Source organism: Triturus cristatus, chromosome 7, assembly GCF_964204655.1.
Source record: "Triturus cristatus chromosome 7, aTriCri1.1, whole genome shotgun sequence".
In the NCBI taxonomy this organism is placed as follows: Eukaryota; Metazoa; Chordata; class Amphibia; order Caudata; family Salamandridae; genus Triturus; species Triturus cristatus.
Genome location: NC_140590.1, coordinates 555,182,226 through 555,208,637, shown reverse-complemented (window position 1 = coordinate 555,208,637; position 26,412 = coordinate 555,182,226). Strand labels below are relative to the sequence as shown.

The following is a 26,412-nucleotide window of genomic DNA, read 5'->3' as shown; positions in this document are numbered from 1 at the left end:
ATATCATGTAGAACTGGGGATTCATTCTATAAGTTGACTTAAGTTATGTTATGTTATGTTATGTTAAATGGGACTTTTATAGCGCAACGGCTACTCCAAAGGAGTGTCCCGGAAGTGTAAGGACCCATGCATGTCATTGGCAAAAGAGTAAAAACAGTGGTCACCTGCTATGTTCCAAGAGCGTAATCAGGATATGCAGGTATGTAAACAAGTTATGCATGTACGCAGTATGTAAACAGGATATGCATGTACGCAACCATGTCAACATGTAAGCTCTCGGAGACTGGTTGGTCTGAGTTTGGAACAACTGGAAAACGTTTTGTTCCCCCTGGTGATCTAAGGTGTACAGTTGGGAAATGTTCTGTGTACCAAAGGACGCTTTGTTTTAACTGTCTGCTGTTAAAGGCCGGGAACTGTATTTTGTTACTATAACCATGTGGACTGGAATATATTTCACAGGTATGTTATCCACTGCTTTGCAACACCAGGGCAGTTTTTTTTTCCAAAAGAACTGCAATTTGTCAGAAAGTGAAGATTTCAGTATTCACTTGGACTGGCGTCCGTGTATAAAACATGCAAGACATAACACATTTGTATGCCTAACCAAGCCGGAGACATCTGCTTTGTAGTAAGTAACTAAGTAAAGCTAACCTCATAACAGAGCACTTACCTTTCAGGGCTGTCTTGAGCAGCTGTTGCGTATCAGCGTCAAAGGACTGCATTTTATAATCTTCTTTGCCTGCGTCTCCCATGATTCGGTTACAATCATATGGTCCTGATGTGTGGGCAAGGTTAGCCGGTCTGAAGTAAACCAAAGGAAAATACTGATTATTAACCTCTGCCCGATACACCCCTTCAAGGTCCGTGCCTTAACGTAAACCAGGCGGACACACAATGTACCGTCTACTTCAAATCTGTAGCAAACCTATATAGCTACTCGTCAGTGCAATGCCCAGTAGAGGCTATACTCCAGAGGCTGTCTTATGCCTCTTTCTAATGTGAGCTACAGCCAATTGTTGGACCGACTGGCTCTTAAAGTGTGGACTCATCAGAAGCTACCATGTGGTTCACATTGTGAATGAGACTGGATTTGAGCGAATAAAAGAACTAAACAAACTCTCGACACATGACTGTTCTGCATGGGAAAGCTATAGGTTTGCTGACAAGCAAAAATCGCTTTCACAATGCACGTTACCACACGCCCTCTTGGGGCTGTGCAGGCCCCCTACCCGATTCACTGCCAAAACAAACGCACTAACGGGGGGATAATTTGATTTTTTTTTTGAAGAGACGAATACACCTAATGTAGTTTTTATATTCAACTCGGCTAACGGTGATCACGGAGTGGCGTTTCCAGTGCACGTTCTTTAGATCAACATACCATGGCAATGAGTACATGTTATACCATGGTAACTTTTCTGAACCATCTGGGTTTAAATTGAAACGAATCTATACAACCGGCTTGAACTCTGAAAGCGCACTGTATCAGTATGAATGTATTCTTGAATGAGCCCGTTAGAAAAAGGGGCGATCTGGGGCTAGCTCGTTTTAACGCCTTAAAATAGTAGAATACAAAATAAACTTAATAACAATATACGAAAAACTTACACGTCTAGATCTGTAAATAGGCATTATGTCAGAGAGGTGTCCTCTAGCGGGGCACAGGTGACTTATGGGAAATCCAAAGCAGAATATAACCGGGACAGCCTACTCTCGGGCTGTCTTGGTTTTAATTCAGCCCAAACGTTTACTCTCCAACGTGTTTCAGGTTTGCCATCATATTCGCCCTCTTTAAAGGCCCCCTACTTTATCTCGTGAAGCCAATCTTTCACCTGTTCTGAAGTGCCATGAATGTGTGGCGCTTTACAAGAGTCTTACCTAAAAAACAAAATCAGACTACTGATGCCTTAATGTAGGTGGGCGAATACATCATCCATTCGGGTAAAAATCCTTATCCGAAAGTCTCTGGTCCACTCTCAACATCAAAACATAGAACTACCGCTTCCTTCCGGCTACGTCACTTGGATCGCAAATGTATCAGCTGCTTAGAAATCGTGACGTAGCCCTCGAGGAGACGGATAAGTGAAACGTGCTTAGCCATTCAACAGAAAATTCACCAAATCCACTAAACGACATAGACAAGTTCGAAACGTTTGGAACCAGACGGACTTACATTTGTGTTCGAAAGCTGTAATCACATCTTGCAATGCATTACGTCCTGTTAAAGCTTGGACATCTGTGCCAACTAGAGCACATTTTTGTAAATGTTTGTATCTGGTAAACAATCTCACATACAAACTTCCACAGTTTAGCACGGCCGCCTTCCCAATGCCTCCGTTCTAAGATGGCCACCCTTTTTCCCCGCTTCTCGTCGTTTCTTAGCTTCTTAAATGTTACAAGCAGAAGGTGTGCCTTACTTTCTCTTCAACAAGGTCGTGACTGTACTCTTTGCGTGGCCATTGGAAAGCCCGTTAAATATACTTGTAGGGACAATGTCCACAGGTCCCAAAGCGAGTATCGTTTAGTCAGACATTGAACTGGTACCCCTGGGGTACTGAGAACCCTCAAGCACCCACGGGTACAATCCATGGTAATTCCTTCCGTCCTCCAACGTCGACTTTGCCCGTAACAACAAACACGACTGATTGGTGCCGCGACCTGTCGAGCCTTCGCAGGCTGCAAGTTCTGATTGGTGCCCAAAAAGGCCGCATATTACAACTACGGTGGACTCAATACGGCAAGCCTATGTGAATAAAAGTTTACGGAGAAAGCACAAGTGGAGGTGAGCGGGTGTGCTGTCGTGGTGAGGACTGTGCTACTCACTGACGTGCCGTCACGTGTGTGTGTTGCTCTGGGAGATTTTTGAACGCTCCTCGCCACCTTCGCTAGAAGTAAGAGCGAGTACTACTCCAGAACAGTTGTGTAAGTTACTTTCCATAGTTGAGTATTGTTTTCGCGACCAGTGTGACTGCAGTTTCTTGTAAACCAACGTAAATGTAGAGTAAAGTGACACTTTCACTTTCGCTAAAATAAGTGACTGTCACTCCTCCCCCTAGGGTTGCCACCTTCCCAAGTGAAAAATACCAACCGTTTGTTGTTGTATTAAGAGTCTGCAAAGGCCCAGACATGATACTAAATAGGACTTTAACAACATCTTATGTATTCATTTGTAACATGAATCTTCTGCCTTCTTTACTTTAATTATTAGTCAGAGTCAGGGGTCGTTAACATAGCTCTAGAACATATTTCAAAGTGCCTTATGTTTTTATGTTTGCAATTTGATGTATGCATAGATAAGGGCTAAAATGAACAGCTTAAACAAAAATTGGTGCACCGGTTGGTTTTTGTATACATTTTTATAGTCCTGTTGGGACTGCACCTTGGCAGTGGGTGCTTGAACTGTGTTCATGTTGACATATACATGGCCATTGCCTCTATCATAAGGATCTTGGGGATAACAGGATAGGTGCGATTTGCTATAGGGGTTCCACTGTCATGCTTAATTTCTGATAAAATTACCAGCTTTAGATGATTTTGCTTATTTCTGCGCAAAATGCTGTGCTACCAAACAGAGTTAAATCTGCATGTCGATCCTTTAGATTTAGGAGGAATATTCGTGTTTTTAAAAAAAATATGTTGCTATATTAGTTTTTTTTCTTCAACCAAAACATCCCCCCTAGTGTAAGTCAATGGGGAAATTACACCCTTCTCCCCATTTTTTTTCTTTTAATCCTGTTTCTAGCTGTTCCTAAATATTGTCATGTATGCCGGAGGTGAGTTTGGTTCGGTTAGTGGTTGCGAATGACCGGTTAATTACTGGTAAATCTTATTATCCTTAGTCCCTGTTGTCCTCGTCACAGTTCTTACTTTTGAAGTGGACTCCACCCTGACCTGGAGAAAAAAAAACTGGAAGTGGTCGGGTAACCCCACCCATCCCAGGGTAGTATAACTCCTCTCTTACCCACATCACTTCCTGAATATACCAAGCCCCATGAAGGCCATCTGTCGGGGTTGTTGGACGGGTTGTAATGTTATGTTATAACAATTTGTATAGCGCACTAATACCCTTGGGTGTCTAGGTGCTTTTGGTCCAATGCTGTTAGAGGGAAACTCATTTTTAAAAAGCCAAGTTTTAAGGTGTTTCCTAAATTCAAGCAGGGATGAAATCTTCCTGAGAGAAAGTGGAAGAGAGTTCCATATCCTGATAGTGCTATGTCTCAAACTCCTCCCCCGCCAGTTCGTCTTTGTGACTCTGGAGGTGGGCATTAGGAAAGCATTGGCCGACCGTAGTGATCTGATAGGAGAGTACCAGCTAAAAGCCTCCCAAAGAAATTGAGGGCCTTCTCTCTAAAGGGCCTTGTGTGCGAAACAAAGTGCCTTGAATTTCACGCGCTGGGCGACTGGGAGCCAATGTACCTCCTGAATCCCAGCCCTAATGGACTGGTGTTTGGGAACGTCCAGCACTAATCTGGCGGTGGCATTTTGTACCGATTTGTAGTCTTCTGAGCTGATTGAACTGCACGTTAATGTATAAAGCATTACAATAGTCCAATTTTGATAAAACCAGGGAAGTTAAAACTGTTTTTCTGGTCTTTTTAGGGATTAATGGAAGAATTTTACGCACGGTTTTGATGGTAAAAAATGCAGACGACACCACCTTTGAAATCTGAGATTTAAAATGAAGCTTTTCGTCTATTATGATCCCCAAATTCTTAGCCTTTTCTACCTGTGTAGGAAGGGGGCCCAGAGTACTTGGCCACCAAACTGGTGACCATAGGGGAAAAAGCTTTCCAACTAGCACCACCTCGGTTTTAGTTAAATGTAACTTCAAGCAATGCCTACTGTTAGAAGGTGGTTCTGACACTATGGGCCGCCCGGATTTTTCGCTTTTTGAGCACCTAATTGTTGAGCTTTTACTGTGGGGGAGCCTCATGAGTTGGGACTCGCCCACAGTGAAATCAGGATGTAAGAGACTGCATGGGGATTTTACTGGTGTTCCCCTGGCTTGAACAAGCCACTGCGCAGCAGCTGGAGTAAGGGACACCGGGCTGGTTACATGCAGACACATGTGTACATGCTTGTGCACACGTGTACGGGCTACGCAGGCGAGATTCCTAGCGTGCGCAGTCCAGGAGCAGCTACAAAGTGAATGGTGTGGCAGGACTTATGCAGTATTGGGTGGTGACATGGAATAGGCTTTATACACTGAAAAGAAACATGCCAGGGAAAGTCAGTGTGTTTTACTGTGTTTTCACTTCATTATTCCCCTATGGGGATGTGGGCCCATGGCTAGATTAACTTCCGTTAGGCCTACAGATTCCAGACACGCACTTAAGTCCAATGTAGCGAATGTGAAAATAAGTATTCTGCAGAGTCCAAAGTCACATTTGTACTGCTTTTGGGTCATCCAGAACTGTCATATTTCTCTGAGCCAGCCATGACCAGACCCAGGCTGAGGGCTGACCTCAGCTGGATGGATTGATAACCTTTCTTCCACAAGCTAGGGCCTCCTCTCCACGAAGAGAAGATGGGTGGGGCTACAGGCCAATCCATCAACCGCTGTCGCTGGGTGCCAGGCACCAGGCTGCACCAAGGACGGAAGGCAGCGTGGGGGAAGAGGCTTCAAAGGCATGTGGCCAGAAACCCTGAACGACGCCATTTTGAACAAGCCCAGAGGCTGGACAAGAAGGAGGGAGCAGGGGCAGGGACGTGATGTGTCGCTGTTTGATAGGACCAACAGAGACTTCCTGCCAGCCCCTACTCCACTTTTAAAAAGTGCTTGCACAGGAAGAGAAGCTCTCTGGGGTGTGGTCTGCTGAGGCTGAAGGTGCTGGAGCCTGGCGCAATGGGCAGTTGGAAGGAGAGACCCCCTGACTGCCCCCAGGACCCTAACAGCACCAGAAGAAGAGCAGGAGCAGTGGCCTCTGCGCAGGGAGAAGAGAGGCCACGGAGGAGAGCCAGGCGAAAGGCTGGCGCAGGGAGCCAGTAAAGACATCACCCTGCTGAATCAGAGACCCTGAGGGCGGAGGAGAGTTTTCCCAGTGGCTGGGGCTGGTAAAGAGGAGCATGAAGCGCCCCAAAATGCCTCGCCAGGCATTTGGAAATCTGCCTTTTTGGTGCTTTGTGGCCCCCAGAGGAGGGGGGTCACCCTCACTTGTGAAAAGGTGCTGGGGGAGCTGCTGGAGGAGCGCAGTCTCCCCCCCCCCCCCCCACCTCCCCAGCACGAAGAAATCTGCCATTTTGGTGCCTGGTGGCTCCCAGAGGAGGGGGTCACCCTCCTGTGTGAAAAAGGGGTGCAGGAGGGCTGCAGGAGCACCGCAGTCTCCCCCAGCATAAAGAAGAACAGTCCACCCATAAGTTTCATGGGGCATCTGAAAGAATAACCCCTCAAGGGCTCAGCCAGCCTTTAACACCTTCTAGGCTGGAACTTATGTTCTACAGCTGAGGGTGTACTATGAAGTGCATCATGGAGTGAAGGGCTGATATGGGGGATGTCTGGAGAAGGGCATCCCCTGGAGGTGAAGTGGCAGCCCCTAGGTGGGCTAGGTAACTGACCCAGTGGAGATCTGAGTGGGGGCGATGTGCTCCCTAGTTTCCAGGGAAAGGGTTAGCAGTGGACCCTGAGGTGTCAGGGTCGGGTGGCCGGTGACCAGTCCGGTAGGTCCGGTGGGACTTGAACCCCAGGACCAGGAGCTGGTGGAGGGAACCTGAAGTGGTGGCTGGGGCGATGCCTAGCCGGTAACCAGTCAGGTAGGTCCTGTGGGACTTGGACCCAAGGACCAGGAGCATGGGGGTGTTCCCCTAGCTCGAGGTAGGAGGTGGCCTTCTGCCAGGTAGTACCACCCTGAACACAGGTGTGGCCTATCTTAAGTGAAGGGACCCTGTGTTTCGCGAAGGGGTGGTGCAGGCCTAGCCGGGCTCTTTAGGGTCCCGGGCTGAGAGTGGTAGTACTACCCTGAAGGCAGGTGGGGCCTATCTTAAGTGAAGGGACCCTGCTCTTCAGAAGGGGTGGTGCAGGCCATCCAGGGACCCTGTAGGTCCCTGGGCGGTCCCCCAAGGCGCTGCAGGGAGACCAGGGAGAGCCATGAGAGGTGGGGAGGTGGGCCTGGGTCTAGCTAACTCGGAACCCACAGGCTCTCTAAGGGTACTCCGGGAGGTGAGCGCACCTCTCGGAAGGAAGGGTACATAGGCCCTGTTCTCGCAGCGGAGAATAAGGAAGGGGTCTAGGTTCCCGGGGTAGTTTCCGGGTGGAGCTACTGACGGGGGAATGAGCTGTAGGATACCTGATGAGGCACCCTCAGTGTTCCTCCCTGGCACTGCCAGTGTGGTGTTGAGGCCGGTCTGAGGTCCTATCAGGGAGGCAGGCCATTGGCCAAAGGGTGCTTTTCTGTGTGGGGAAGCACAAGTGGCTGTGCTTTCTTGAGGGAAGACAGTCATCCCGAAAGGGTGGTGGCAGCAGAATGACCTCAGCGGCAGGCTGAGGGTGAGGGTCCAGAGAGGTTGCATCTTTAGGGTCAAGGACCAAACGGAGAGAGGGTACTGGTTGGAACAAACTCTGGAAGGGAGACCAGCTAGTGACCCAGGGGATGGGATTTAGACCTATCCCAGAAGACCGCATCGGTGCTGAGGCACTGGACCCTTGTCTGGAGAAGTGGTAGGCATAGTGTTGCATGCCCAAGGGCAAAGGTGAGCCTAGTTAGGCTGAGTCCATGTAGACCATGAGTGACCTAGAGGTATCTAACCTAGAGCCCGGAGGGTTCTTAGGGTAGTCTGTGATCCCTGTCATGGGTGGAGATTTCATGGATGGGAGGAGTAGGTGGTCTAAGCGGATAACTGGTCAGTAAGGGGGGTCTGGTCAGAACCCCTTATAACTAGTTATCGCTGACTACGGGAAGTGTACCCATGTAGAGTGGCTACTTCTTCCCTGTAGGAATCAGCTTGGCGCGGCATGTGTTAGAGGGTGGTTCTGACACTATGGGCCGCCCGGATTTTTCGCTTTTTGAGCACCTAATTGTTGAGCTTTTACTGTGGGGGAGCCTCATGAGTTGGGACTCGCCCACAGTGAAATCAGGATGTAAGAGACTGCATGGGGATTTTACTGGTGTTCCCCTGGCTTGAACAAGCCACTGCGCAGCAGCTGGAGTAAGGGACACCGGGCTGGTTACATGCAGACACATGTGTACATGCGTGTGCACACGTGTACGGGCTACGCAGGGGAGATTCCTAGCGTGCGCAGTCCAGGAGCAGCTACAAAGTGAATGGTGTGGCAGGACTTATGCAGTATTGGGTGGTGACATGGAATAGGCTTTATACACTGAAAAGAAACATGCCAGGGAAAGTCAGTGTGTTTTACTGTGTTTTCACTTCATTATTCCCCTATGGGGATGTGGGCCCGTGGCTAGATTAACTTCCGTTAGGCCTACAGATTCCAAACACGCACTTAAGTCCAATGTAGCGAATGTGAAAATAAGTATTCTGCAGAGTCCAAAGTCACATTTGTACTGCTTTTGGGTCATCCAGAACTATGTCTATGTATTGGTTTTTGTAAGGCGCGCATATCACCCAAAGGTCTCATAGCACCGACAGATGTTCAGATGGTAAGGTAGGAGACAAGCAGAGTTAAAATAGCCATGTCTTTAAAAGTTTGCGGAATTTCTGATGGCTGGGTTCAAGTTTTATGTGCAAAGGTAGAGTATTCCAGCTTTCTGGGGCAATTTTGGAGAAGGATCTATCTCCATTTCTGACGGTTCGTACTTTGGGGACCGCTAGGAGGTGAAGACTGGACGATCTGAGTGTTCTAGCAGGGCGGTAGTTCGTCAATTTTTTTGCTAGGTAGGCTGAACCATTGCCGCTCAGGGTTTTATGGACTAGGCAGCACATTTTAAACTTAATACGTTTTTTAATGGGGAGCCAGTGAAGCGTCTTCAGACAGGGGGCAGAGGAGGTGCGGGCGGGTAGATCGAGGGCCATTCTGGCTACTGTATTCTGAAGAACCTGTAATTTATTCAGGAGGTTCTCATTAATGGAGGCAAAAAGAGCATTGCCATAGTCCAAGCGACTAATGATTAGTCCCTGGATTAATGGTAGGCGAGAGGACAGAGGAATCCACTTAAAGATTTTCTTTAGGTTGCGCAGGAGACCGAAGCTGGTATGAGAGATGTTATTAATGTGTTCTGTCAAGGTAAGCTTATTGTCTAGCAATATCCCCAGGTTGCGGGCTGCTGGTTTGGGAGGAGGACAGGCGCCCAACGGTGCTGGCCACCATTCGTCGGACCAATGCTTGTGAGCGTTGCCAAAAAGCATGATCTCCGTCTTAGACGCATTCAGTAGAAGATAGTTCTCTGTCATCCAGTCCTTAACTGCTAGCATGCATTTTTGGAATCTCGATTTGGTGTCGGTTGCGTTTGGTCCCAGGGTGATAAGGATTTGAGTGTCGTCAGCGTAAGATACGGTCTCAAATCCGTAGGCTTTAATTAATCTTGCAATGGGAGAGACATAAAGATTAAAAAGCGTGGGGCTCAAAATAGAGCCCTGGGGCACACCTTTGTCTGCTTCCTGATTAGCAGATGAAAATTTGCCAATCTGAACCTTTGAGGTACGTCCGGTCAAGTAGCTTTTGATCCATGCCAAGGCTGAGCCCTCGACACCAACCTCAGTCAGCCGTTCTATCAGAATGCTGTGTGAGATGGTGTCGAAGGCTGCGGATAGATCTAGTAATATTAAAATGGCTGATTGTTTGGCATCCAGTGCCAACCTGATGTTATCGACTGTTTCAAGTAGGGCTGTTTCGGTGCTATGGAATGCCCTGAAACCAGACTGGGAGGGATCTAGAATTTTGTTGGACTCAAGGTGTTTAACCCCTTCCATGCTGCGCAGATTCCGCCGCTGTGCTGACGGAATCTTGCGCGGGCGTGGTCATGACGGAACGGTTCCGTCATGAGCACAGCTCAACCGTGGCTCATGACGGAACCGTTCCGTCATGAGCACCGAAGGGGTTAATGAGCTGAGTATTAATTAGGGATTCCATGACCTTGCCAAACAGCGGAAGCAGCGAAATGGGCCTGTAATTCATAGGAAGGGAAGGATCGGCAGAGGGCTTCTTCAGGATAGGTCTGACGATGGCTTCTTTCCAGTGTGAGGGGACCGTTGAGTGAGCAAGTGAAAGATTAAAAATTTTAGTTAAGTGAGGTACCAAGATGGGTGCAATTTTAGATAGGAGGAGAGAAGAGGCTGGAGAGAACTGTCATATTTCTCTGAGCCAGCCATGACCAGACCCAGGCTGAGGGCTGACCTCAGCTGGATGGATTGATAACCTTTCTTCCACAAGCTAGGGCCTTCTCTCCACGAAGAGAAGATGGGTGGGGCTACAGGCCAATCCATCAACCGCTGTCGCTGGGTGCCAGGCACCAGGCTGCACCAAGGACGGAAGGCAGCGTGGGGGAAGAGGCTTCAAAGGCATGTGGCCAGAAACCCTGAACGACGCCATTTTGAACAAGCCCAGAGGCTGGACAAGAAGGAGGGAGCAGGGGCAGGGACGTGATGTGTCGCTGTTTGATAGGACCAACAGAGACTTCCTGCCAGCCCCCTACTCCACTTTTAAAAAGTGCTTGCACAGGAAGAGAAGCTCTCTGGGGTGTGGTCTGCTGAGGCTGAAGGTGCTGGAGCCTGGCGCAATGGGCAGTTGGAAGGAGAGACCCCCTGACTGCCCCCAGGACCCTAACAGCACCAGAAGAAGAGCCCAGGACCGGTGCGCAGGAGCAGTGGCCTATGCGCAGGGAGAAGAGAGGCCACGGAGGAAGCCAGGCGAAAGGCTGGCGCAGGGAGCAAGTAAAGACAGCACCCTGCTGAATCAGAGACCCTGAGGGCGGAGGAGAGTGTTCCCAGTGGCTGGGGCTGGTAAAGAGGAGCATGAAGCGCCCCATAATGCCTCGCAAGGGATTTGGAAATCTGCCGTTTTGGTGCTTTGTGGCCCCCAGAGGAGGGGGTTCACCCTCACTTGTGAAAAGGTGCTGGGGGGGGCTGCTGGAGGAGCGCAGTCTCCCCCCCCCCCCCCACCCCCCCCCCACCCCCCCAGCACGAAGAAATCTGCCATTTTGGTGCCTGGTGGCCCTCAGAGGTGGGGGGGGGTCACCCTCATGTGTGAAAAAGGGGTGCAGGAGGGCTGCAGGAGCACCGCAGTCTCCCCCAGCATAAAGAAGAACAGTCCACCCATAAGTTTCACGGGGCATCTGAAAGAATAACCCCTCAAGGGCTCAGCCAGCCTTTAACACCTTCTAGGCTGGAACTTATGTTCTACAGCTGAGGGTGTACTATGAAGTGCATCATGGAGTGAAGGGCTGAGTTGGGTATGTCTGGAGAAGGGCATCCCCTGGAGGTGAAGTGGTGTAATTGCACCAAAATGCATTTACTATTGGTTATTTCTTTTTAGGTGGACTGGAAGTCACATGTGTAAAGTGAAGTACCTGTGTAAGGTGATGTTAAGCTAAATGGAGTTATGTTGCTGGACCTTCCTGCTAGGGGGTCTGGCTGTATTTACGTAATCCCATGCTTTTACCTGTGATTCCTTTTAAAGTGAAGAGGCGCACTGCAGGAGAATTGTAGTTGCCAGGAGTACTTCTTTTGAAGGGACTGTAAGTCACATGTGTAAGGAGATGTCCTAAGCCAAGTGGGGCTATGTTGCCAGACAGTCCTGCTAAGCTGTCTGGCTGTATATGCGCAATCCTGTGATTTCATCTGTGATGCCTTTAGGGGCTGTAATTACAATGCATTCAAATGATCAACCAAGGTGATGAGTACTGTCATTCTAAAGTGTGCATAAACATGGATTTTTGCTGCTGCGCTTAGGTGAAGTCCCCAGACTGCGAGCCCTTAAGATATAGAGGTGCATACTTTATGTTCAGTAGGAGATGCTCAGTCAGGGTCATGTGTCACCAAGGCAGGTTTACCCCTTTTTAATGCTTGTTGAGGTAATGGGGTGGGTCGCCACTGGGATGGTGCCAGTGCGCAGGGCCCTCGCTCTAGGTTATGTTCAACTATCTGCATTGGGGGCAAGTTGATGTGCATACATGGGAGTGGTGGTACTAGACCCCACCCCCCCTTTGCGGGAGGGGTGGAGATGTTATGCAATGTCACAACGTAATTCCAACAGCTTATGTAGATTTGTAAATTGGTGCATAGTATTGAGTAGTGTGTGTGTTTAATAAATGTACTCTTACTTTTATAAAGCAAAGTACAGACTGGACAATCAATTATTGAGTGTTATTTTGGTGCACCTGCAAATGGCGATTATTAGCCCACACCACCTCCCTTGAGTAAGCCTCAGACTGCTCTGCAACGCTACCCTCTGAGAGTCAGGCGCTACAATTGGGTGTTTGGTTCCCAGTGAAGGACAAATGTAGTCATGTTATTTGTGCAGGCCTCACAGATGCTGCATCGTTTTCCAACACCTACTCATCCAATTGCTTAGGGAGACCATACAATCATGAAGTTTGATGAAGTAGTTAACATCCTTGTCTGTTGTTGAAATAACCAATTGGGTGTTGGCATAAGAGGTTGGGATTAGATCAAAACTTCTGATCAAAGGTACTAATTCAGACACATAAATATTAAAAAGCATCGGGCTCAATGAAGAGCCCTGTGGTATCCCACAAGGCAGGATAAAAGGTGCAGATTTAAAATCGCCTAGTTACACTGTCTGAGTTCTATCTGCTAAAAACAAAGTTAAAAGCGAGATGGCCTTTCCTCCCAAACCTATGGTCTTTAGACGTTCTATCAACAAGGTATGGTCCACGGTATCAAATGCCGCTGACAGGTCAAGGAGGATGAGAGCCGCCGACCCTCCGCCATCTAATGCGGTGCGTATTTCCTCCATGGTCTTTATCAGAGCTGTCTCAGGGCTGTGACATGACCTAAAACCGAACTGACTATGGTCTAAAATGTGGTTTTCTAGGATGTAAGTAGAAAGTTCTACATTTACAATTTTTTCCAAAATTTTTGCAGGAAGCGGAAGCCTCGCAATGGGTCGATAGTTGGCCGGATCCATTGTATCTAGATTCGTTTTTTTAATATCAGTAAAATGTAGGCCTGTTTCCACAGTGTTGGAAATTTTCCTTGTAAGAGCATCTGATTATTGATGCCAGATAGCTGAGGACTAATAATATGGCTAATATTATGTAGAATCCTCGGAGGACTGGGATCATCCGAAGAGCCTGATTTAGTCCTTAACAGAAGGGTGCCAAATTGCACTGGGGAGGTAGGGGTAAAATTTAAGAGAGGGTTACGGTCTTAGCTTCCTGTTCTGTAACATTAGTGCTAGGTGTATGCAAGGCAAATTGATTATAAATTAGATCACCCTTTGATTTAAACGCCTGCGCCAGTGTGTTACAGAAATCATGAGTGCAGTTGACAGCATCATCCTTTTTAACGGTTGTCAGGTTATTCATGACCTTGAAAAGTTCCTTATTTGAATTACCGTGACAAGGACAATAGGGACTAAGGATAGTGAGATTTACCAGTAAGTAACTGGGCATTATCCTAACGTCTCATGTCCTCGCCCTAGTCATTACTTTTGAAGCTTACTCAAGCAAAACATGGCCTTCCCGACCAATCAAAATCTTAAAATTGAAAATGCAAGACACCAATCCTGCTCAGTACATTTCAATCAGTGTAAGAATCAAGAACTTAAATTATACCTAAAATATTGAATTCAACACATTTTCCCCAAATGATTTACCCTCAAGAACCCTCTAAAGATGATAGTGTTTTACCAAATTTTCAGCTGAGTCCCAAGTGGCTGCCCTACATAGCTCTGGCCGGGTAACTCCTTGTGCTTCAGACCAGGAGGCTGCCACTCCTCAGGTGGACTTTCCCTGTATACATTCTGGTAAAGAAACATTAGACCAGGGGTCTTAATGTGATCTCGGGTGGGTGGAGCAGGCAGACTCAGGCCAAAAGTAGCATTATGCTGATAACAGTGCTTTGTTTTCAATGGAAACAAGCATTTGCAATGCAATAGGTCTCGCATTTGCAAGAGTTTGAGCTATTAGCTTTGTAAATGACAGTCTGCCCGATTCACGAAGGTAAACTGAGACGAAAGTCTAACTTTACGACTTTTGGTATTCACAAACGGCCTTTATAAGTAGTAAAGTTAGACTTTTGTCTCAGTTAAACATAAGTTTTGGTCTTCAGTTTAACTGAGACAAAAGTTTAACTTTACTACTCGTAAATGCTCTTTGTGAATACCAAAAGTCGTAAAGTTAGACTTTTGTCTCAGTTGACCTTTGTAAATTGGGCCCAATGCCTTTCATTTATGAGTTTTGAAAACCTGCAAAGCGGTGTGTAAAAAAGCACTTTGTACTTGTAGTCCTTACTTAGGAGAAGTAAGGCTGGCTGTAAAAGAGTTGCAGTTACTGCCAGCCTTTCTTCTAGTAAGCAAGGACTATAAGTACAAAGCGCGTGTTTACGTACCGCTTGTAGGTTTTCAAAACACATAAATAAAAGGCATTGTCATTTACAATGCCAATAGCTCAAACTCCTGCAAATGCGAGACCTATTGCATAGCAAAAGCTTGTTTTTTTTCTGTTGTAGTTTTATACAGCATGATCTTGACCCAAAGGTATTGGAGGATTTACATGAGCACCAGTTACATTACACAAGGACACATTTATTTTTTGTTAGGCATAGGGAGATTAAGTGATTAGCCCAGAATTACTGATGCCGAGAGGCGGACCTGGTTCTCCAGGTCCAACGTCGGCAGCTCTGTCTGTTACGCAACATCAACATATGTGGTTCAATAGTTGTACCTCGGTAGGTAATTGCTGTGCTACTATCATATCTTTGTGGCACTCTAGCGAAAATATAGGTGGTGACTAAAATAGACATTTAGCTGCTTCCATAACTGCTGTGCTTTTCTTGAGCCTGCACTCATTGCTCAGTTCTTAACTTCAGTGACCTCACTTCCTGATATGTTCCCAGTTTATAAAAGTCTTGTGGCATCATTTTCTGGGACCTCATCAGGTTCAAGGTCATATGATGTCACTTCCTTTGATGTCATTGGGGTGAAAGGGCATGGAATGTCACTTCTACTATCCCGGACTGAAAAGTCTTAGAGTGCGCACTACTCATACACTCAGAACATTGAGTGTTTACAATGTTAATCAATGAATTTGAACATCAATCCCGGAGTTTGAAGGCCAGCTCTGGAAATATTGTTTTTTGACATGGTCGATAAAATAAAAAAAGTTACATTGTACCTATGTTTACTTATAGGTTTCGCCTGATGAAGGGTGATTTTGCACCCGAAATTCATTGGGAATTATGATATCCACAACAGCAAGCAATTTGAATTAATGAATTCACAAAAGATTTGTTGAAGTTCTTCACCTGTGACTAAAACAAGATAGAGACCTGAATTTACATGAAGTTATTTGATTTGATTTTATGTAACTAAGGAATCTTTGTGTGTATCAGATCACTTTGTTTATTTGTGAACATTATTGATGTTCAATTTCATTGATTAACATTGTAAACACTCAATGTTCTGAGTGTATGAGTAGTGCGCACTCTGTCTAAGACTTTTCAGTCCTAGATTAATCGTTTCAATTTTGAATGGGTGGCGGGGTGAAACCACCCAGAGGGCGCACACTGACTTTGATAAATTGTGATTCTTTGAGAAAACAGGTTTACATAGCAAATCGAGTGCATTACCGCTGTTATATATCTCTTAACTTCTACTATACCTGGCATTTTGGCGAACCTAAATCCATGCTGCAGATCATGTAAGGAGCTCATATGGGCAATTATGTCCCATGTGCATTAAACGGGCAGAGAAAGTGAAAAGGAAGATGGCTTGTTTGCAAGAGGCAACGATTAGAAATAGATTTGAGAAGGTGGCTTGTATGGCATTTAACCAGTTTGCATTTAAACATGATTAAATCACTAATGTTTACATTTTAAAACACTTATGAAAAAATGTAAAAGTTCTGACTTCTGTTATGCTCCTGGCTCACCTCAACACAGAGCTCTAAAAGCGAACCCATGGCAGAAGCGTACAATACAAAGTAACGGAAGACAACACACAATATTCACATGGGTAATTAAGTGTACTCACCAAAGTGGAGTTGTTTTTTAATTTTCTAAGGAATCTTCATCTAACATGCTGAATCGGCTCATCACAATGCTCCATGGATGAGTCTGACCACTCTTAAGCTGTAGGCATGTGACCGACCCCTAAAGTAAGTCCCATTTACGTAGGAGCGCCAACGTTTCATCGCCTGTGTATTTTAGCCGCACCGCCAATGCCGCTACCCACGTACGGTACGTAGCACAGTTGAAAACACGTCAGAGCTTGCGGTCTGGGGTGGCGTAATACTGAAAATGGGAAGTTGACTTTATCAACTGAATCAGAGCAAGTCCCATATGTGAGGCCCTAGAGAGAGTACAGGGCAGGTAAAAGAGCATGCGGAGAGGGGACAGCTTTTAGCGCATAGAGAGACACCAGATATAAAAGACACTAGAACAATGGAACAAGAGTGAGAACTAGTCTTCAAGCCGGAATTCAGGCGCCCTTGCCCGGGCCGTGGGCGGGGCCTGCTCCGGCAAAAACAGAAACCGGCGTGCCGTGCTAACGCGGGGCTCCCATGCTGAAGGGAGAGCCCCGCAGTGGCGGCCGGAGTGAAGAGAAGCCCCGGGTCCTAGGAGGGGGCCCGGGTGAAGACTGCGGCGGCCGAGGATGACCACAGCAGCGCGGGGCTCCCAGGAGTGCAGGGAAGCCCCGCAACAGAAGTGCTGCAGCCGCGAGGAGGAGCCACCCCCAGAAGAGCAGCCCGGTGAGCGAAGAAGGGCTGGGAGGGCTCGGTGTGGGCTATTATTGGCGAAAGTGTACTTTTGAAAATTCTGAGCGGCCCCATCTTGCAGCGGGCCGCTCCAACGGGGCTGGCATGTCGTCGGAAGCGGGACAGGAGATGTGCACATCGCGTGTGTGCACGTGCGTGTTCACGTGCGCGTACACCGGCTCAAATCCGCAAAAAGCCTTGCGCGTGACCATCTCCTGTCCCACTTCCGAGGCAAGTCAGCAACAATAGATCTCGCTGGCGGAAAGCAGCGCTTTGCGCTGCGTTCGCAGGCGAGACCTAAAAATGAGTGGCACTAAGCTGCCCCGTAATTGGCCATCAATTTTGTCATTTATATCATGGCTGGAAGAAAGCCTCAAAAGGGAAGGGACCCTAAATATTCTCTAAAACCCTCATCCATAATCGAATAATCACACTGTAGATAACTTTACACGTTAATTAGGCCTGCCTGACCAAAATAGTATGTTTGGCAATCATGTATTTGATTGCATTTTTAAAACTGTAACATAACTTAACTGCAATGTTTAAATATGTTAAGACATTTTTAAACATTGGCAGTTTAATATAAACATTGTGAAACATTTTGAGGGGGAGGTGGGGACTTTTTTTTTTACTGGGGGGGCGGGGGTGTGTGCAGCATTACAACTTTTGAAGACCACTGTATTCGACAGAGAACAAGCCAACCTAATAGTGGACTTAATACTTCTACTTAGTCACATTAGAAACTTTGTGCCTCCAAATATGACAAACATTTTCGGATTTCCTATGCCCCTCAGACCTCTGGAGGTATTTCTCAACAGCCCTCTTAATGTCCAACAAATTAAAATGTTCCTGTCCCCTTGACGATGGAGAAGGAAAAACACAGGTAACAAGATCTCCTGCTCCCCGTGCAGCTTGGATGATATCTTGGAAAGGAAAGCTGGATGGTGCTTGAACAATACAATATCATGCAAAATCTTTAGGAAAGGGGAGTACATAATAATGCACCTAGATCACCAATGCTCTTAGTGGAAGTAATAGCACCTAGGAATGCCACCTTAAAAGATAAAATTATCAAGTCAACGGAAATCAGTGGCTCAAAGGGATTACACTGTAAAGCCTTAAGGACTAAGGGCAGGTCTCAAGGTGGAACAGAAGGTCTAGATACCTGTCTAGAAATAGAACTTTTCAAAAGTCTAACTACCCAATCAAAGTTACTGCTGGCATCAGCCCATGTTTCTCTAAAAGCCTTTATTGAAGCCCACTGAGCTCTTTTTTTTTTTTTTAATTTTTTTATTTTGTTTATTGGCATTTGTAAATGTATACAAACAGAACAAATGGAGAAAAAAAAACAATCATAACAATGCGGTCAGTTCACAACAGCATCCTTCATCCAATTTTGTCTTTACATGTCCTAAGCAGGAGCCTCTCATACCCACCATCATTTATCTCATGTGCGAGTCATTTATTAAGCCTGCTGTTGCGATTGCAAATATTGGGTTAAATACACCCAGTAGTCTCTGGGTTGCGATCCGGCTGGAAGTTCTTCTTCATAGGTCTTCAGGGTATCCCTACAATATGTTAAGTCCGTGAGCCAGTCAGCGGGTTTCGGGCTGCGCTTGCCATTCCAACATATCGAGACCCTCCTTTTAGCTATTAGTAGCGCAATCATACAGAACCTGCGTTTCAGGGCTCGAAAGTCAGGCAGTATTCCCAACAAACAGGTTTTGGCCTCGCATCGCACTTCCCCGCCCACCATAGCCCCAATCTTCTGCGTCACCTGCACCCAGTATTCTCCGACTGCCTCACATGACCAGGCTAGGTGTATGAAATCTGCCCCGTCTGCACCACAGCGCTCACATCTAGAGTCCTCCCGCAGCCCATAGCGATGCAGCCTGGCCGGTGTGTAGTATGTCTGGTGTAAGTATTTGAAATGCAGAATACGGAGATTGCCGTTAGGTGTCAGCATACCCGTCAGAGTACAGGCGGCAGTCCATTCACCCTCCGTTAGCGGAGTGTCAAGACAGCCACTCCACTTCTCCATGGAAGCAGTCGTGGTTGCCGCTATGTCCTCCTGCATCTTCGTGTACAGTGTGGATACCACATGTTTTCTCGCAGGTGTAGTGATCAGCCATTGCAGTGCGGTTAGCCCCGGGGGTTCCAACGGGTACGTTGGGTACAGCTGTTTCATAGCCCTCTGCAGTCTGTGATAGTTGAAGCGAAATAGCGCAGTCATGTTACTAATGAATGTCAAGTTTTCTAGTGTTTTAAATGTCCCATCTTCGTACAGGTCCCCCATGGTGTCGATGCCCACCTGGCGCAGCAGCTCCAGTCCTACTTTTTCCTGCGTGACCGATATCGCCGGGTGCCACCGAAGCCGGAGTGCCGGGGCATACAGCGGCAATTTATTAGCTTTTTTGCCCATCGCATGCCACGCCTTATTTGTAGCATCAATAGTATTTATGTCATTCATGTGCAAAGGGGGCCTGCGATGGGTGATAATCGCCTCCAGGGGAACCGGCATAGCATCCCCCTCCTCAATCGCAGTGTGGGTAAGAAATGGGATCTTGTGGTACCAAAAATGTGCATATTGTGCTTGTGCGCAGAGATAGTAGAGACAGAAGTCAGGCACCCCGTACCCTCCCCTACTGTAAGGCAGTGTCAGTGTCCGCATCTCCACCCTGGCCGTCTTTCCTGCCCAGATAAGGCGAAGGACCAGCGAGTTGATCCTTCGGAACACCTCCGCTGGAGGGTGAATTGGGATGTTAGTGAAGAGGTAGAGCAGCTTTGGCAGCACCACCATTTTAACAATAGCAATTCGGTCAGCCATCGACAGTGGCAGCTGGATCCACCTCCCCACCTTCGCGTCTAGTGCGTCTACCACCGTCCCGTAGTTGGTCCGGATCACGACCTCCGGGTCCCTATGTTACCACACACCCAAATATTTTATCGGGTCCATCTTCCATTCTAGAGGATAGTCCATTGGGTGTGGTTGCGTGCTGTCGGTCAGTGGAATGATCATGGACTTGGCCCAATTTATAATGACCCCGGATTGTCGCGCGAATTTGATATATTCCCTCAGTAGCCGATTCAGGTTGGCCTGTGGGTCCCTCACGAAGAGTAGCATATCGTCTGCATACAGTGATATGTGTAGAGGCCGCTGCGGGAACTGCAGGGCCGAGTAATGGTGCCCTTGTCGGATTTTACACGCAAGTGGTTCCAGCGCAAGCGCGAACAGGAGGGGGGACAGGGGGCAGCCCTGTCTCGTCCCTCTCCGAATGTCAATTGGGCTTGAGATATATTTATTCACTTTAACCCGTGCCACAGGTGCGTCATATAGTAAATTAATCCATTGGAGGAACATGGGCGGGAAGCCCATCCTCCTTAGCACCTTGCTCATATACGGCCATTCCAGAGAGTCAAAGGCTTTGGCCGCCGCCGCCCTCGTCTCAGGTGTTAGATAGTGCGCGAGTGCAAACAGTGTACGCGTGTTATGTGCCGTGGAGCGTTCCGGTATGAATCCAGCCTGGTCAGGCAGGACCAATCTAGGCATGAGCGGGTTGAGCCTGGTCGCAAGTAGTTTTGCCAGTATCTTGTTGTCTACATTGATAAGGGACAGTGGTCTGTAGGAGTCGCAAAGTTCCGGGTCCTTTTGTGGCTTGGGTAGCGCCAACAGCAGCGCCTCGCGCAGGGTTGGCGGTAAATGTTGTTGCTCGTGAGCATTGCCATAGATTTCCACCAAATGTGGGGCTAGTTGGTCAGCGAACGCTTTATAAAATTCGCCCGTGAAGCCATCTGGGCCCGGCGTCTTGCCATTCGGCAGCGACTTGATTACCTCGGTGACCTCCTCGACCGTGATAGGCTGGGAGAGGTATTCGCGGTGTGAATCTGACAGCCACGCTATCGCCACGTCTTCGAGGTAGTCCGCGATTTCGGTCTCAGTGGCTGTTGGCCTGGATGCATATAGTTCACCGTAGGCAGCCACAAATTCACCCAATATTGCTTGTGCATCATAGTGCCGCTCCCCTTGATGCCCACGCCACTGAGCTCTTAATGTAGTTACTGCCATTCACATTTGAAACCCATCCAGCAAGAACTGCAAAAAAGAAGAAATATCACACTCTAGAGATGAGATTTATCAGCACACCAAATTAAAAAACTTCTCAAATGCTTGGAGTAGAAGTTTATTGTAGTGGAACGCCTGGACCCCTGAATGATCTTAGCTAGGTGCTGAGGGACCCCTCTTCTATACAGCCCAAGGTTTTCAACCTCCAGGCTGACCGAGACAATTTCTGAAGAGGCAAGCACACCACTGATCTGAGTGGGAAAGGAGCCAATGGGATCCTCCAGTAAGGGAAGAACTCTCATAGTCTTCAGGAGGGAAAACCAAGATCTACTCAGCCAGAAAGGTAGTACCACCACAATTTCCATCCTTATCCTTGAAGGAAGACTCTGTATGAGAGGGATAGGTCGGATTGTATATCGAAGGCAAGAAGGTCATGAGGACAACAGGACATCTGCCCCCCCTTTCTTTTGGATCCCGATACCAGGAGAAGTATCCCTGAAGTTGGTGTCATGTGGTCACATAAGGCCTGGGGGAGAACACCACCATTTACATGCTCATGTTTAAAGTTGACATCTTTTTTTGAACGTTGACACTTGACACACATTTGCTTGTGTGCTTTTATGGGATAATGTACTCTGAAATGACTTTTGCTTACAATTACACTTCTTCATAGGCATATTATCAGAGCCTTTAACATTCTGTGCAAAAGCTAAAGTTCACTGCACAGAATGTTGTTGTAGTTTGTTATTGTTCGCTCGGTGACAGCTCTGTCAGGATAGAATCAATAATGGCGGCCTGACTGGAACTTCAGCATGGCAACATAGGTGAAGTTCATTATGCACACAACATCACTCCTTTGTTTAGTTAGAGGAGCACTTTGCTGACACTGTCGAGGTCGCCCCATCGCATAATTCCAGCCTAGCTAAATCCCGACTCAGTTTTACGCAGTTTTGACGTTTATGTTGTCCAGCAAATGCAGTCGTGCTGAGCAAGTAAGAACTGTACGACACTGGGTATCCTTTCCGAAAGCAAAAAGGTCCACAAAAGGCTCCCCGACCCTCTGGCATATCTGGTAGAATACCAGAGGTAAGAGAGTTTCTGTGAGGATGAAAACACCCTGCTCAGTCTGTCGGCCACCATTGTGTCCTCTCCCCTGATGTGAGTTGCCTTCAATAGAAGAAGATGCCTCTCTGCCCACTTTACAATCTTCAGGCAACGAGACTGAGAGTGGCCCCACTCTGCTCATCCAATACATCAGTGCTGTTCCGTTGTCTGTCCTGATGAGCACATGCTGATCCAGCAAGGCATTCCTAAAACCGTGGACAACGCATTCCAGTTTGAGGATTTTGCCTTGTCCTGAAGTGGCTATCTTCCTTACGCTTCCCTGTCTCCTAATGTTGCACCCCACTTCAGAGGGCTTGCATCCGTCCTTATTACCATTTCTGGCAGGGGCATGAGCTATAGTTATTTGAGTTAACCATAACTATAATTGCTGAATTTCTATGGTTCTGTGCGAGTAAATTCAGAACCTAACTATAACGTCCCTGTAACCTTTGGTTTTATTCAGTGGTTAATCTATACATGTATATCTATCCCCATCCCCCAAACAGTTTCCTCACAGGAGTACCAGCCACGTCCATCAGTTGGATAGAGTGCAGACCAGCTCACAATACGAGAAGGCAAATCTTGTTAAGATTTTCAAGATTCAAAGCCTGCACACAGCATGTTAGTTTCAAGAGTGTTTAATGGCAAAAACATTCTTGAAACTAACATGTTGTGTGCAGGCTTTGAATCTTGCAAATCGTAACAAGATTTACACATATATGGTCTGCACTTTTCAATTTTACAGGTACTCACATTTTCTGTATACATTTACACTTTGTATGTAAAGGATTGTAGCCCACACCTACAGGCTTGAGGAGGAGCCCTATGAAAAAGCATGCCACATGGATGGTGGCTGAGGGCTTTCCATCCTTAAAAGAAAATCTCCCCATGTTTATAGTAGACTGGTTTCTGTACATTACTACCCATTCCCTGTTTTTCATAGAGTAACTTTAGTATATTGGCAATATGCAACCTTGCGTGGGGTCCTTTGAGGATCAGGGGTGTGCAATTCCTGTTGCTAGTCACCCAAGACCTATTGTTTGGGGATAAGGACAGATGTATTTTGTCCACTGGACAAGCAGGTCCAACCCCCTGAAGCACACCTGTCTCAGTTTATAATGCCACAGTGTGGATGTGTAAAAGAGAATTGTCTGGCTATGACTGCCTAGATGGTGCTAGCATACGCTTTACAGCTTTGCCACTCCACTCCTAAAAATCTGCATTTTATCTCCCCAACTGACTGGTGAGCGGACTGAGGCGAGGTTTGGCTGTGCAGCCTGGTGGTGTGAGCATGATGAGCCTGTTCACTGCTACACTCGGACTCTAGCAAGTGAGTGGCAATGTTGCCACTAACTATCCCAAGCTCACTCTCTGGTGCTTTCCAAGACAACACTCTTACCTGGAACTGCATGTACATTCTTGGACCAGTATGGAAACTCACTGGGCCCGCGGTTCTCCGAGGACTGGGTCAGAGGCCGCGCCTGACAATTCTCCTCAGAGAGACTTTAATACCCATATGGACGCCTCAGGGGTGTCACCCTCCCTAGTTGAACACACCATATGCCTATTGAATCCCCCCATTAATATTAAAGTGACTCCACCAAAATTGATTGCCTCAGCTGCCGACGCCCCATCTCCTGACGGTCTTTCAGGAGTTCTTTGAGGGCCTGCCTTTCACCAGCATGGGTGCCCCTACCCTGAGGGAGGTGTCTGTTTGACCTCGTTGGCGGTGTCCTCGTCCCTAGTGATTTGATCTTCCTGCGAAGACACTAGTCCGTTTGTGGACTCCATTGTCACAGCTGAGGCTAATTCCCAGTCTGTTGGGTCTTTGGCAAAGACTGCGCAAAACATATCTGGATGTGTGGCTCCTCTCTGACATACCTCTGCCACATCTACCTGGTTTTTACCTTCCACATAACTATATGATGACCTTGACTGGATATGGGGGTATCCCATTTGTATCAAGAGCGCCTCCTCATTAGAAATTGGCAGGCGGGTACATAATCTCTCTGCACTGAAAGCCACCAAATGCCACCCCTGTGTAATACTGTAAGGCAGCAGACTTAACTGTTTAGCTTCGATCTGTAATTAGAAATTGCTGTGGTACTATTTTGCAGACACCAGTAGTCTAGCACTGTTCCCCACCTACTGCCACAACACAACCTCCATTATCTTGTCAGCCTGGTGTCACACTTATCTGTGTCAGCCTGGTGTCACACTGTTATTAAGATGTCCCCCTAGACTGAAAATAAAGGTGTGCAACTACTAATTTGACTCCCAACGTCAATTATCATCTCCTACAAAGAACTTGGGTAACCAGCAGCTCATGCTGCAGTTGAGGTATGCCTTCATGGGCGCTGACCTACTCATGTAAGCAGGCCTTGGCACTTATGGAACTCATCAACATCTCTGCCACTCCTGCAGTTAGCTGTAAATGACTCTCTACTGGTTCAGTTACAATGGGCAAACTTTGGTCCACCATGACTGCAGCTATCTTTTTGAATTGCTAGAGAGGTTTGGATTAGGCAGATACATGGTACGCATGATCAAACCTCTTTGCACTGCACACCTGGCATGAGTCAGAATTGGATGACATATTTCAGATCTGATAGCTGTTCTTAAAGGCACCATGGCTCATTGTCCCCCTTCCTCTTTGACCTTGCAGTGGAACCCCTGCCCATCAGGTTGTGTCATGGGGGGACCAACTGGGGCATTCCTCACTAAGAGTAGAACAGTATGTTGGAATCCGGGGCGGTGGCCTTGTGAGATGGGATCCCCTTCAACTCTGAAAAGGGCAGTAAAAAGTCTGGGTGTGATCATCGACTAGGATCTATCATGTAAACCGCAGTTCAGTGCAGTGACATCGGCTTGTTTCCTGCAACTTCGGCAGATAAAGATTAAGAAATTCCTGATGAGAGAGGCCCTGATCCAAGTTATCTTGGCACTGGCTATGTCCAGATTGGATTACGCTAACTCTCTCTACCTGGATCTCTGGAAATCCCTCCTGCGCAAGCTTCAGTTAATTCAAAACCAGGCTGCTAGGCTGATAGTTCAGCTTCCAAGAGGGGGTTCTATCATGTGGGTGACTAGGGACCTCCACTGGCTGCCGGTGGCACAGAGATGCAGATTTAAGGCATGCTGCACGGTGTTCAAGGTGCTGCATTTGAGATGCCCGCGTTTTGTGAAAGCTTGCATTGTAAAATATTGTCCGACGAGAGAACTACGATCAAGCTACCTTCACTTCTTGGTCACCCCTACTTACTTACAAAAAACTCAGGATTGGAGGACGCAGGTTCTCTATCGCAGCCCCTCGCATCTGGAACACCCTTCCATTGGAAATGAGGCAGGCATCCATCTACACCAAATTTAGGCAACTTTTTAAAGACGTGGTTGTTTACACAAGCTTACAAATAGTAGGGATCCTCGTCTTTTTTATTACCTAGCACCAAGAGACCTACCCGGTGATTGTGCGCTCTACAAATTACCAATAACATAACATAATATAACATTCCCCTATGTCACATGACCTACTGGGCTGTGTCATTACTCTGAAGTCCAGTCGCATTGGTGATGGTTCTTATTGCCCTATCTAAAACAACAATACTTCCTTGTTTTTTATATCCTTTTTGCCAATCTCCCACTGTATCTTCCAGGGAAGTTTTTTTGTAACCTTGACGTCTTACAGGTGGATTTTATTTTGGGTAAGTGGGATTACACTGGGTAAACTAAGACTTCCTTCAGATAGGGTGGCCTAGGGGTTCAGAACATTGGGCCACAGAGGCCAGGTTTTAACATGCAGTGCATTAACACATGCCTTTCGCACCGTTTGGAGCATTATTTCAGCAAAGCCGCAAACCCACACAGTCCTGCAGTACATCCACACTATGGTTAGTGGCTGGCAGCTACTGAACTAAAAGTCCAGAGCTTTTGGAGTGTACACTCTGGTCTTCCTAGAAGATCTCCGAAACAGATGTTGAGAAAGTGTTACATAACCAGTAATGGGAAAGGATACTGACCTACCCAGCTGGTGCCTACAGAAGTGCCAGGTTTAAACGCATTCAGTTACATATGCTCCACAGAGCCTACCTCTTACTTGCTAAAATAAACACATTTTTACTGGGGAAATACAATTTGGCCTCATTGCAATTCGACAAGCACAGACCTGTTGCATGTTATGGACTTTCCAGTCCTTATCTCACTTCTGATCAATGGTTACATCACAGCTAGCTCAGGTAAAAAAATAAACTACCTTACACAACTCTGTGCCCAGGATGCATTCAAATACATTAAAAAGAACAAGCCAATAACCCTATTACTAGACCTTGCCCTACTGCTCTCAAAACACGCTATCCCAAGGAACTGGAAGGCCAACCTACCTCCATGTGTCAGTCGGTCAGGGACTTTATAGGCTGA

At 47.1% G+C, this 26,412-nt stretch overlaps 2 protein-coding genes across 14 annotated transcripts in view; one reads left to right on the top strand and one right to left on the bottom strand.

Annotated features, from left to right (window-relative positions):
* The window catches only part of MIF4GD (MIF4G domain containing), a 44,728-nt gene extending 42,174 nt beyond the window's left edge, over positions 1-2,554 (bottom strand). Inside the window, exons 1-2 of one of the 3 annotated variants that reach the window (XM_085617033.1) lie at positions 2,418-2,554; positions 671-801 (exon numbers count right to left, since the gene is read on the bottom strand). In XM_085617033.1, coding sequence (XP_085473159.1) covers positions 671-752 — 82 coding nt within the window. In that variant the 5' untranslated portion in view covers positions 753-801; positions 2,418-2,554. Of the gene's footprint in view, positions 1-670; positions 802-1,608; positions 1,742-1,878; positions 2,036-2,417 lie in introns of those variants that run through there. The other 2 variants (XM_085617032.1, XM_085617034.1) reach the window with 2 other exon arrangements.
* SLC25A19 (solute carrier family 25 member 19) overlaps positions 2,411-26,412 on the top strand; it is a 277,279-nt gene continuing 253,277 nt past the window's right edge. For 2 of the 11 annotated variants that reach the window (XM_085617026.1, XM_085617024.1), the window contains exon 1: positions 2,421-2,782. The gene's annotated coding sequence lies outside the window, so the exon portion shown is untranslated. Of the gene's footprint in view, positions 2,923-26,412 lie in introns of all 11 variants that reach the window. The other 9 variants (XM_085617023.1, XM_085617022.1, XM_085617030.1 and 6 more) reach the window with 9 other exon arrangements.